The sequence below is a fragment of the Haliotis cracherodii genome, unplaced genomic scaffold (genome assembly GCF_022045235.1).
Source record: "Haliotis cracherodii isolate W230 unplaced genomic scaffold, xgHalCrac1.p SCAF_14, whole genome shotgun sequence".
NCBI lineage: Eukaryota > Metazoa > Mollusca > Gastropoda > Lepetellida > Haliotidae > Haliotis > Haliotis cracherodii.
Genome location: NW_027266269.1, coordinates 12,868,553 through 12,882,306, shown reverse-complemented (window position 1 = coordinate 12,882,306; position 13,754 = coordinate 12,868,553). Strand labels below are relative to the sequence as shown.

The following is a 13,754-nucleotide window of genomic DNA, read 5'->3' as shown; positions in this document are numbered from 1 at the left end:
GCTGCCGTCTGCAGTGTTCAAGTTATATCTCGACAGAGTGTAAACGATCAACTCTGGACCAGACAAAGTAGTGATTGATACTATGATACTAACGTCCCACATCGGCGGGGTACAACGACACACACTGAACCAAGTGACGGAGCCTGCTACGTCGATAAACTTTAATGGCATCTTACATCTACGACAGGTTATTTTGAGACCTGTTCTAAGCCGTCTTCTTACACTGTCACTAAGGGGCCAGTAGTTAATAAATAGTTCTGGATAGCCATTGCTTTCAAATGAATGTGACGTGACTCCACATTACGTCTGGGTTGTTGCAAGGAAACATGAACAAAATGAAGTAAAATTGCAGATGATGATAAAACAAGTTCTATTGTCTAGTTCAAAGATCAAAGTGAAACTTACTTGGTCAGCACTACACACTTCAACTTCGTCACAATCACCAGGATGTTGGACTCCGTCACACGTCATACACAACGTCATCCCGGGCTGTCTGATGTCTACAACACACAGTTCGCAGTTTGCTTTTTATCAAATGTTCAAGCTCATGGGAGACCAGATAAACCAGTGATTGGTATCATGAGCACAAATCACCGTGTCACCTGACCATACGATCTTACGAAAAGCATCTGTTTCGGGGAAACCGACAATACCGACTGCGAAGAACAATTTGCAGTTAGCACTTCTGTGGCAAATTTAGACTGCAATATAAATACAAAACATACAGATGTTAAGTTGTGCTTAAGGTTATATCGCCCTGTTATCCCAATGCAAAGACAGACAGGGCAAGTTGTCGACCTTCGGTGACTAGTTGTTCAAGTAAGATCCCGTACACCCTGCTGTTGAACCTTGTATATCATACTATCACACTGTACCTATACCACCGCACAGTTTGGCGTTACAGAAGTCGTCGGTGCAGCATTCTGTGCAGGTGTCTGGCTGGTCCGCTGTGTCCGCTGTGTCCGCTGAACTTCTCGTGGACGGACATTGCTAGATAGGAGATGGACAGAGATACGTTCGCCATTACATTCACATACAAATACGTTAGGATGTACCAACGCTCATTTCAGAAACTATTGCGATAGCCATTGATATTGCAAGCAACTATTGCGATAAATATTGATAGTTTTCAGTGTATCATTTTAGATGGATTTTAGAGTTGAATTAAACCTTGGAACTGAAGTTTCCTTTGAATGTGATAACCATAACAATAAATAAAAAGTAAAGTTTGAGATGTAACTGATTTGTTTTTCCTTACCCTAATAATTTAAGAAAAAGAAACTTCCACATTACCATGTGTAAATTACTACCACTCATGATCAAAAGCAAAACAAATTTGAGCAGCATTGCATGTATTTTATTGATATGGTAAATACAATCGAAACTATCGATATTCCTAACTGAAATCGATACTATTGATCAGAAACTGATTTAACAATCGATTTATTGACTTTAAGTGTTTACCAATAGCAATATATCGATATTTCGATTTGTCGTGACCTCTACCTACGAGCACAGACATGTTCCATATAAAGCATAGTTAAGTAAGCATGCTGACTTACTATAAATATAGGGGGGCACAGGTGGCCCAGTCGTCTAGGGCGCCGTGATTCGCTGTGCAGGGTTGCGTCCCATGGGCACGTCAGAAACCTATGATTGTGGGTTCGAATCCCGGTTCGCCCAAGTTATCTTTCTAGGTTTGTCAGCACCATACCCGTGCTCGTGGGTTTCACCAAAGTGGTAAACGTCTGAGACCTGCATTACTTCGGGATTTCCTCCCACATTAAGCTGACACGCCGCGATATAACTGGAATACTGTTAAAGGGGCGTTTAACCAAACTCACTCACTACTATAAATATAAATCCTTTTTTTGTATGTGCGGCGACTTTCTCAACACTCATGAGTTGGAAACGAAAAATATTTATTTTCACTGGAAAATCATACCCCGCACATGCGGACACCTGCATTCCGACAAATTGCTACTGTGTACGTTACACTTGACATTTTATTAACGGAATTCGTTATTTCGGACACGTGTCAATCCGGAAACCGTGTTTACATGAAATGAAAGTTTATGGTTGTAATTCATATTTGGTGTTTTGGGTTTCAAGCCTGATGTTTGCTTGATCATAGTTAATACGATACAGTTTGATTGTGTAACGATATCGGCCAACAACTGTGTGATGACGTCAACTCACATCTTTCGGTTTACACCCTGATGTGTACTGAGTTCCTCCGTTCAGACCCTGGTGGGATCCGGTGTAACACTCCTGCAGCAACAAGACCACAACACATCGCCGCATCTCAAGTCAGTCAGGGTTAAGGCACAACATTCATAGTAATACACTATTACAAAATACAATATACGGATAGAAGTATGACGTATTCTACTTTACCGAAGATAGCTGCATGTTTGCTCCTACGTATAAAGTAACAACCATCCATTCCGGCGATAAAGAATGTTACGTACACTCAGGACAAAAATTACAAAGTGCGCCTTTCAAGAAATACGCATTTTGCTAAGTTTAACGATAAATATCATCATTGATCTCGTGATTTCAATACGGGTAAGGATCGTCAGTGGGGTGACTGTGAGGGGTTATAGTCAGCAGATAGAAAATTCGCTTGTAACACTTCTTTGCATGTGCAAGTGGCTTTGTTTACAAGAGATTAAATTTGTTACTTAAATTTATTAGACAGCTCAATAATTGCGTTTCTTCATTGTTCCTAAGCGGCCTATGTATATATTTCTATGAACACACAGGTATTATGAATTTTCCAAACAATGTCCACAAAACGCAGCTACGGAACCTCTGTGTCTGAGCGTACAGCCCCCATACAACCATAGACTATGTGTTGATCGTGTCAGTAATATATTGAAGGATCCCGTACACCCGTACATCCCTGCTTCGGACACCTATCAGTAATATCATAGCGAATAATGATGTTATATAGTGGGCTGACAAGCCAAACAGTCCACCTGAACGTGTTTTCCCCACTTGTACATGTATAACACAATTATAATGATTTATGCCGGGCAAACAACATTATTTTTTGGAGGCATAACTTATTTTTGACGTTGCTACATTTCGTCACTGCATGAAGTAGAAATCTTGTAAATGTATGGTTGCCCACCTCGCTTGGTCCACACCTGGTGACGAGACCACAGATGGCCGGTTCAAACACCTTGTCACAGGTAAAACACCACGGCCCAGACCCTGGCAAACAATTCAAACATCACACTTTCATGTTTGTAAATACACGGACATTTAACTATACCAACTGCGCCATTGGTTAGCCTTCGGGCATTAACAGATCAAACAGTTCACGTACTGACAATCTGCAACACGAACGCCATCACATTAACATTCAATCATATATCAGTTTCATATCTGCAATAGAATCTGATTCATTTAAGCATCATCATTTCGGTTGCAAAATTGCACGATTTAGTCCGGCCCTATCAACCACTTGTTTGGCGATGGTGAGATACATATAGACTAAATAATGTTGTTTCACGCCACATCAGCAATATGTCACATGTGTTCAGTTATGTCACTGCGGTAGAGACATAATCGAGTCTGGGCCAGACAACTAGTGACTTAGGGTACAAGCAACGATCGGGACAGAGACACAATGATAACAATGACAGCACAATACCTCACCACAAGCTTCATGTTAGTTAGTTACAACAACCGGGGATCCGACGACGTGGAAACAACAACTGTTAATGCAATACTATCATCTACAGAATCCATTACACAAACTGTACAGGTTGTTTAATTTTCCCGGCGTGTCAAGTTTAAGCAACATGTGTAAAGTCCATATTACCGTTGCGATGTTGGACTGCACAACAAACCTGACGCTGCAGTAGTTGTGTTACCCGAGGTGGAGTTGGATGATGTATTTGAAGATGTAGATGCGGTAGACGGTGAAGGGCCAGTCGTTGTCACTGGGCTCATGGATGTGACTGCAATATATGAAGAGTGTTTTAAGTCGCTTTGAAAAGCTTGATATCGGAGGAAAGTCCGAAGTGATGCAGGTCTTATACGTTACCACTGTGGTGAAACCCACAAGCACGGGTATGGTGTTGACAAACAGTGAATCATAATCAGAGTTGGTTGGTTTGTTGTTTTACGCCGCACTCAGCAATATTCCTGCTATATGACGGCGGTCTGTAAATAATCGAGTCTGGACCAGGCAGTCCAGTGATTGATATCATGAACATCGACCCACGCAATTGGGATACGATGACATGCATCAACAAAGTCAGCGAGCCTGACCACCCGATCCCGTTAGTCTCCTCTTACGATTAGCATAGTCGCCTTTTACAGCAAGCATTGGTTGCTGAAGACCTACTCTACCCCGGATCTTCACGGGTTTCATCATCAGGGAGAATCTGAGAATAGAATCAACGATCATAGCATGTTGACACAGCAAATTGGGACGACTTAGACGACTAAGACATTCGTGACTTATACACAGCAAAAGTTCCGTTCAAGTAAACTTAGCACAAATTCGTTATAGTGACTGTACATTTATGTACATATTTCTGTTATTCGTTATTTACACCAATAATGGCACAAAGTTTCATATGTAGGGTAAGACTTGTTAATATTATTCTCCATGTTTCCGGTGTCATTCTATCCGTTGACAGTAAGTGTAAAAGAAAAGAATCATACGTCCATGCTATCCAATACATATGATTTTCAGCAAAGTATACATATTACTGTTGTACCTGGTGATGTCGCAGTGGAGTTGCCAGGGTGAGGTGACGCCATCTTTGTGACGTTGTTGTCAGCGTTACATAATTCCGTGTCACAACACACATTATGATGCCCAGCACACACCTGAAGAAAGAACAGCTTTTTGTTTGTAACAGGTAACCTGCCATGTGTTTACAACTTTGCAATCAAATAAATTATGTGCCCACAATCCTATTACATAGAGAATACTACGCTCATTTTCGTTAGATACCATTTTTACGAAACGAGCGAAAGCGAGGTCAGATACCATAGAAAGTCCACTCGTTTCGTAAAAATGGGATCTAACGAGAATGAGTGTGGTATTTTATTTATCACCCACGTAAAATATATATTTAAGTGTAAATACATAACAACTTTCGTTCGTTGACCGACCAAACTGAAACCGGTTTCAAAATCTGGTTGCGCATGAATATTGATATATGCCCAAATATGGGCATTGTTGACATTTCGATGCATACGCATTAACACCATGCCCCTTCAGTTGTGTTTGCAAACAAGACAGCACCAACGCTCAAGATCCTTTTGGAAGAAATTCTTCAACTTATGGTAATTCAAGCGCCATGTTGTTAGTACGCAGGACAGCGTTATGAAAATTTGAAAAGTCACATTCGCGCCGCGCTTTGAATATCGGACTGACAGTCGGTCACTCGCACTGCCGGTGTCCCGTCTGTGCAATCAAAATGGTTCAGTTTCCTTGACCTCTCAGCTGAATTTATATCATGTTCGTACCATTTTGGAAGAGGGAATGCAGAGTGTTCGCCAAAGACATTCATGTTATTTGTACCACCCTATACTGAAGACGTGAAAATCAACAAACTCAAGTCTGTATGCATGTCAGTGACAGTTTCGAACGATCGAAGGGCAAAGTCACCACCGGAATAGGAAAAGACAACCGTGATCTACTCACAGCGTTTTACGCTAGAGATAGGGAATGTTATTGTTCGCATTTGGGATGTTTGGGGCCACAAAATCAGAAGTCAGTCACACTTCCACGGAGATTTCGAATGATTTGTATCAGAACTGTTCACTTTTAGTGATGTGGTCGTGCAGTCGTGTACTTTTTATTCATGAACAACCCCTCCCGAAACAGCGCCACAAAATACGCTTTGAAGGGTCACTGATGGATCATCCCAAGTAAGTCCAGATAATTTAAACAGACTTCATTTCACCACGCTTATCCTCGCTCTATTGATACGTAGTTCGATTATATAATGTCTGTAGAAGCTCTATCCATAACTTATATATAATGCAGACAGAATTTGACACGTGTGACTATTGTATTTGGTTTAATAAAGTGTTTGTAAATATCTTTCGTTCTCAACAATTTCCTTAGTTCTGCCTTGTGGTTGCAAAATGAATGACGTCTTGCGATTTTTTATGAATGAAAAAAGTAGTCCCGGTATGACAGAGGTCACGGTTATCCAACCAAAAACGAATAAAACAAGGTCAACCTTGTACGACACACGTGTGACGTACGGATTTAGTATATTACCACCTGTATCTTCACCACGTGGGTAATAAAATCTAATATTTCACACATGATTCAGTTGGATAATAAATATCTATTCATGAGACTACGGTCAAGCTGTGTTTGTTTGGTTGGTTGTTTGCTGTTTATCTAATCTGATCAGTAATATCACTTCACGTTGCTTGTCTCGAACTACCGCTTACCCAATCCAGACTTCAAGTGAACAATATACTTCTTTGCATGCACACTTACTGTTTTGTCCGCACAGCCGAGTTTGTAAAATGTAATTCCAGATATGCTGTCTGTATCCACGAAACATTGCTGCAACAAAAGCGTTGGACTAGAACACATCCATCAACATACACCCTGGGAAAAAGATGCCGTAAGACATATCTATGGAACCCTAAAAGGGACATTGTAGCAATTCGGCAACGTCGATTTTACAAACCAAACAAAAAGCGTTTTCAAGGTCATTATGCGTCGCGTTATGGAATACTGAAGCTGACAGTACATTGTCGTGTTGTCGCAGTACAAAACCAGGCGAAAAGAGACAATAATTACGAAAGCACTTCAGGGTGACATTCTGACTAATTGTCACGATTTTAATACTTTTGAATAATATTCTTCAGTTTTATAAAAAAAAATGCAAACATTATTAAAGTTTACAATACATGTTGGTATATATCCCTCCCAGTATTGAAAAGTATTTTACAGAACGTTATGTAGTTTGTTTTCCCTAACCCTGTGCACAATTCTGAAGTTATACTCTAGACGAGAGGTAGACAAACTTTAAATATAATCCAACGTCAGCTGAATATAAAGAAAACAGTGACGACTTTCCTGTGAATATCGATGATGTCCACTTACTTGGTCGGCACCACACGTGTCAAATGTGTCACAGTCCCCTGGCTTTGCGACTCCATCACACTTCATGCACAGCTTCATCCCGGACTTTCGTATCTCTACAACACAGAGTGGTATCATTTCATCCTGTGTCGCCATCCTTCGTGTGAGTGGACGAACACAACGCCACCTCTTCATTCCCAAAGTAGCAACACACGAAATAGTTTGAATTTTGTTTCATTATGGATGACAGCCTCTTTATTCTTGTACCGTTGTCAAAACGAATTGTCTACTTTGTCATCCGTTAACTTCTAAGAAATGCCTATTTAACTATTCATCTCCACACCTGTTTTCATCAACTGTCTGATATGCCACAAGGCAATGCGTAGTCTAGTGGTTAAAGTGCTCGCTCGTCACGCCAAAGACACGGGTTCTATTTCCAACATGGCTCGGGTACACTACATGAAGTCCATTACTGGTGTCCCTTGTTGTGTTATTGCTGGAATATTGCTAACAGCGGCGTAAAACCTCACTCACTCACTATTAGTGGACATATCACTTGCCGTCAAAGACCAGCTTGTATTCAAATAATGACTTTTTTGTAAGCGAATAGGGGTCATCATCTGTTCTAGTAGTTCTCTAGAGAAACATGTCATTAGCCAATGCATGTGTTTAAGAACAAAGTGCCTCTGTGATGGCATACATACGTATATCCCGACTTGGCTTGTTAGAGTATTTGTCTAGATAGTTGTCCCTCATTTTATCTCAAAACGTATTTGGTTTAAACTTCCTTCCTTAATCGTCTATTTTCCATGATTGGCTTAAATAGACAGACATACCACAACATAATATTACATTGGACCAAATGTTCAAAATGTAGACGTAGAGCAAGCAGAATCTTACACACGTCAAGTAAATATTTCAAATATTAATTAATCATTCTGATGGAGCTGCAGTACATTCCACATGTTAATATTTCAGTGTGTCGAAGTTCGAACACTTCGAGTTATCAGCGGTTCGACAACCGAAAATCATAAATAAAGAAGGAATATGCAGGGACCATATTTTTACTTCGAGACAACCGTAAGTTCGACATATCAAAGTTCGACACAATGGTGTTTGACTGTATGTAGTTACCTATACCGCCGCATAGTTTGGCGTTACAGAAGTCATCAGGGCAGCATTCTGTGCAGGTGTCTGGCTGGTCCGCCGTGTTCGTTGTGTCCGCCGAGCTGTTTGTTGAGGTTGGACATTGCTAGATGAACAATCACATTGTGACGAAATGTAAGTACCCCACGACTGTTATACGTTATATAGAGATTATGAACAGGTTACAGGTTTCAGTAGATATGATCCAATGCGGGGAAGCCTCGTTAATCGTGGTCCTGTTTATACGGAAACCCTGCCTTCTGACCGATCGGCTTTGGGAACTTTCACACACATTAAACTGGAAATTATTCCGCATGCACTTATACGGAGGATTTCACAGGGAGCGTTAACGATACAGATGAGTGATAGAATTAAAACGTGCCGTCGCATGCCAGGCATTGTTTCAGCTTCATTGATGCCCCATCTAGATAAAGGAGGTTCAACTGTTTATAGCTAGTGGACGAATAATTTAGGTGAAATGGAAACTGAAATAATAGGTCTGTATTAACTTTTTTATTCATATCAGATGGACGGATAATATATATAAATGAAATGTGATGATATACTAGTAATCATCTTCTATGTCGTTTTTAAGCCTGCTTTACAGAATTGGTTTCAGTTGTCGTGACACATTAAAATCGGTAGAGGTCACGAAAATTGTAAAAGAAGTAATTCTTCTTTTCAAGGACACGCTATGCAACTGATGATTCAATATTCCAAACAGCGTGACAAATTGTTATGATTGTTATTGAATTATGCTAATGACTAAGACCTCTTAGGTTATCTGTGTCTATCAGGGTCAAAATATACTCACCTTCCAAGGAAACCTGACAGCCTATCTAACAAGGGTTCCAAAAGCTTTGGCATTCCAAATACAACGATTATGCTTTATTAAGAACACTTTTAAAAACGGCCTATGTTCCAAAATAATGGCATAATTAAGGAAACTAATTGCATAATTAATGGCAATATAAGATTAGAAACATTACGTTTCTAATGGTTATAATGATTATCTAAGCTTGTTAGTAAGTTCATAGGTTGACTTGCAGCATTGTGCGTGACACAATACTCACATCTTTCGGCTTGCAGCCTGATCTGTACTGTGTCCCACCATTCAGACCAGTGTGGGACCCCGTGAAGCACACCTGTGGCACGGCGACGATAACATGAACACACACATTGACAGAGCTTTCACATTGGGCTTTATCCCATACAATTATATAATCAGTTCCATTGGGCAAGACATCGTATGTTGGGAATCCCAGCTTCCCAGGTGATTATTGTATGAACATTCAGTGTAAAGTAAAGTGACGTTACTGCATCTCAGCGATTCGTTTGTCCAGAATTCTACCATGACTACTGCTGATTTGTCAATATGAGATTAAAATCAGACATCGAATTCCATTAAAAACCTCATAATTAACATGCGTTTGTACAAAAAACCTTGCTTAAGCGCCCGGTTCCAAATTAAATTTAGAGCTGTCAAGTGTACGGTTAGACACTCTCAAATTCAAACCAAGTGTGTTTATTTCTTGAATATATTAATCTAGATATTGATTGGGATCGGCACTGTTGAGATGTATGAGTGTTACTGTATACATGTATTTCTACTTAGGTAAAACCTTGCACGCAATTATCTGAGAAATACGACGTCAAGGTACAAGTTTTTGGTGTCATGGTTAAGTAGCTTCATAAAATACAATTCCCTGTAGAAGAACTATCCTTTTGTCTGTCTGTGTCTTTTGAAATTGGTGACCACACTGCTCCTGAACATCAACACTGCCGTTCACCAAACTCGCTGTCCTGACGCGTGAAGATCCAAGTGGAGTCTTCAACAGCCCATGTTGCCGTAAGACCGACTCAACTTGTCGAAAGAGGTGGCTAACGGGATCGGGGGCGGTCAGGTTCGCATGTCATCAATTGCGTAGATTGATGCTGATGCATGATATCACTTGGATTGTCTGGTCCAGACTGGATTATTTACAGACCGCCGTCATACAGCTGGAAAATAGCTGATCGCGGTGTTAAACAAACAAACAAAGAAAACAAACAAACCTCGCGGTCCTCGCACTTCTGTATCCGACCACAGATGGCGGGCTCAAACACCGCGTCACACCTGTAGCACCAGGGCCCGGCGGCTGATAAACAATCAAACTCTACATCATTACAGTAGATCATTGAGTGAGTGAGTAAGTGAGTTTGGTTTAACGCCGTTTGACATTAAATCAATGATATCACCATGTGTCAGGTTGATGTGTGAGGAAATCCCGAAGTGATGTAGGTGAAACCCACGAGCTCGGGTATGATTCTGACAAACCTATAAACATAATTGGGGCGAACCGGGCTTCGAACCCACAATCATAGGTTATATGACTGAAGTATTATCAAAAGCGACGTTAAAGCAAATTATCTCTCTCTCTCTCAATCAATATGATAAATAACCGACACGGCAAGTCATGTCCCACGACGGGGAACGTGTGAGTTCGTTCTCTCTCTCTCTCTCTCTCTCTCTCTCTCTCTCTCTCTCTCTCTCTCTCTCTCTCTCCCGCCTCCGTTGTCTAGTGGTAGAGCGTCCGCCAGGAGAACGGAAGGTCCGGGGTTCGATCCCCGACCGCATCATATCAAAAGACGTTAAAAGATGGTACTTGTTATTACCCTGTCTGGAGCTCGGCATTAAGGGGCTAAAACAAGGACGGGTCGGCTCGGAGTCAGTGTACTGTGTCTGAGTGGGGTATTCATGTTAAACTGCGGCGTGGTATCTCAGTGAGCTAGCACTATAAATCGGCATCAGTCCGTACCAGTACAAGCAACCACACACACGCACACACAAGTGCATGCACGTCGCTATAAGTGCAATAATATAAGTTTCACCTTACCTAGTCCCCCCCCCCTCTCTCTCTCTCACTCTCTCTCTCTCTCACTCTCTCTCACTCTCTCTCTCTCACTCTCTATCACTCTCTCTCTCACTCTCTCTCTCTCTCTCTCACCCTCTCTCTCTCTCTCACTCTCTATCACTCTCTCTATCACTCTCTCTCTCACTCTCTCTCTCTCTCTCTCTCTCTCTCTCTCTCTCTCTCTCTCTCCCTCTCTCAGTAGTAAGTGCCCTGTTCGTCTTAACCATGTACATGTTATTTATATGTTAGCGACTCTCCATATGCGTTATCATCTCAGCTCATTGTCCATATCGCTGTCACAAAGTGGTCACTTATATAACATACCTGACAGCTGGCCCAGTGTGAGTGTATAACATCTCTCTCTCTCTCTCTCTCTCTCTCTCTCTCTCTCTCTCTCTCTCTCTCTCTCTCTCTCTCTCAGTAGTAAGTGCCCTGTTCGTCTTAACCATGTACATGTTATTTATATGTTAGCGACTCTCCATATGCGTTATCATCTCAGCTCATTGTCCATATCGCTGTCACAAAGTGGTCACTTATATAACATACCTGACAGCTGGCCCAGTGTGAGCAGCGCGGCCACGATGATAAGACCTGGTGTATAGCATGCGTGGTAGTTAGTTTCACAAACAGTAGCGCAATAAACAACCGACTGTCAATATTGTATGCTTGAGAAAAACTGGCCAGCAAAACTAATCACAAACATGAAAATTGGATTTGACCAAAAAAATACAAACGTTGTCAAAATAGTACTACACTGAAAACTGTGTCGACACAATGCAAACTTTAGGCCCCCAAACACTTCTTTGATACCCGTATCAAATACATCACAATCCAATAACCTTTGTTTGTGTCTTTCTTTTTCAGCCACATCAAATATGGGTGTAAACTTTCCTTTGCCCGGTAGTATATGTTAAAATATACCTTTACATGAAACATCGTCATTCTAACTAAGTTTCGACTGAACACATGGTTGTCATGACAAATTTAACACGGACAAATACCTTGTTGGGGCCCTTAAATGACTTCGGATCAAATGATAACATACTTTGGGAGGCCTAATCGCTGCACAGGAAACTAAGGCTGGGACGGGTAACTCGGGTACTCGGGTCGGGTGGGTACTGAGCAGGACCGGGGTACCAACAGGACGACACGGACCCGTGGTTAGTCGCGTGACATATTGTTTAATGACAAAACTTATCTAAAACTCTATGGTTACACTACAAGTCACTAATGTTCCCATTTCCTTCTGACTTTTATGTGTTTGAATAACGATAAAACATGCAGTAAACATCAGTGTATACATGACCAGATCGTTTTATACGTGTATCTAAATACATTTTGCCAGAGCTACGGTCAAACATTTCCCAATCGGACAGTCTGTACCTATCGCTTGAGACCTACCGCGTGTACCCGGGTTGGGTCGGGTAATAGGGGGGTGGGTACCTGGGTGGTAAATCTGGAATCGTCCTAGCCCCACAGGAAACATGTACGTCGATAGTACACTGTTATCAACACGAGTTCGCTTGGACTGCATCGTTACAGTAGATGGTAGTATCATATAGGAAATGTGAAATCTTTATTTTCAGCGTCTATTCTGTAATGGTGCCTGGTCGGACAGATATATGATAGCAAATAACTGTATATTGTTTTAAATTGAACAAGTAACGGTAAATAATACTCACAGTGTGGTCCCATTGTAGCCGTGTCCTATCTTATCACCTACCTACGAGGTTACCGTTATCGAGGTGTGTCTTATCGCTGTCAGTACATCCATTCTTCTTGTGTCTCCCGTGTGTTGATAAAAGGTGATGTCTATGCAGCATGGCTACATTGAGGCTGTGTTATAATGACCTATATCGCATGCTCATATCAATAAGTTTGAATAAGGATTTAATGGTTGTTGTTTTGATCATACCTTATATTTACGTTGACTGATTGGACTGGACACATGTTTCAGAATACGTGAGGCGAAATGGGATAATGCGTCGAACTTAACATTACTGCATTTATATAGCGACGAGCATATAGAGTGGTGGATATATCGAGTAGTGAACAATATTATATATATCTACACATATATATATATATATATATATATATATATATATATATATATATATATATATATATATATATATATATATATATATATATATATATGTAGTGGTAGATATATATTATTGTGGTGGGTATATTGAGAGTGGTGGGTATATGTAGCGGTGGATATATAGAGCGGTAGATATATATAGTGTGGTGGGTATATATAGTGGTGATATATGGAGTAGTCGATATATAGAGTGGTGGGTACATAGAGTAGCTGGTATATGGAGCGGTAGTAATATATAGTGGTTGGTATATAGAGCGGTTGATATGTAGAGTGGTGGATATATACAGTGGTGGGTATATAGAGTGGTGGGTATATAGAGTGGGTACATAGAGTGGTGGGTATATAGAGCGGTGGATATATAGAGTGGTGGATATATAGAGTGGTGGATGTACATAGAAATAGATACATAGAGTGGTTGATATTTAGAGTGGTGGGTATATAGAGTGCTGATATATATATATATACATATTGATGGGTATATAGAGTGGTGGGTGTATAGTGGGTACATAGAGTGGTGGGTGTATGG

The 13,754-nt window shown here is 40.8% G+C and overlaps 1 protein-coding gene across 1 annotated transcript in view; it reads right to left on the bottom strand.

Annotated features, from left to right (window-relative positions):
* LOC139461011 (mucin-2-like) overlaps positions 1–12,842 on the bottom strand; it is a 31,158-nt gene extending 18,316 nt beyond the window's left edge. The window contains exons 1-13 of the mRNA XM_071242482.1: positions 12,804–12,842; positions 11,668–11,712; positions 10,283–10,365; positions 9,301–9,372; positions 8,216–8,333; positions 7,103–7,197; positions 6,488–6,556; positions 4,740–4,851; positions 3,861–3,971; positions 3,137–3,219; positions 2,200–2,271; positions 876–990; positions 406–500 (exon numbers count right to left, since the gene is read on the bottom strand). Of these exons, the coding sequence (XP_071098583.1) occupies positions 406–500; positions 876–990; positions 2,200–2,271; positions 3,137–3,219; positions 3,861–3,971; positions 4,740–4,851; positions 6,488–6,556; positions 7,103–7,197; positions 8,216–8,333; positions 9,301–9,372; positions 10,283–10,365; positions 11,668–11,712; positions 12,804–12,816 (1,083 nt within the window). The 5' untranslated portion in view covers positions 12,817–12,842. The remainder of the gene's footprint in view (positions 1–405; positions 501–875; positions 991–2,199; positions 2,272–3,136; positions 3,220–3,860; positions 3,972–4,739; positions 4,852–6,487; positions 6,557–7,102; positions 7,198–8,215; positions 8,334–9,300; positions 9,373–10,282; positions 10,366–11,667; positions 11,713–12,803) is intronic.
* Between the last annotated feature and the right edge of the window lie 912 nt (positions 12,843–13,754).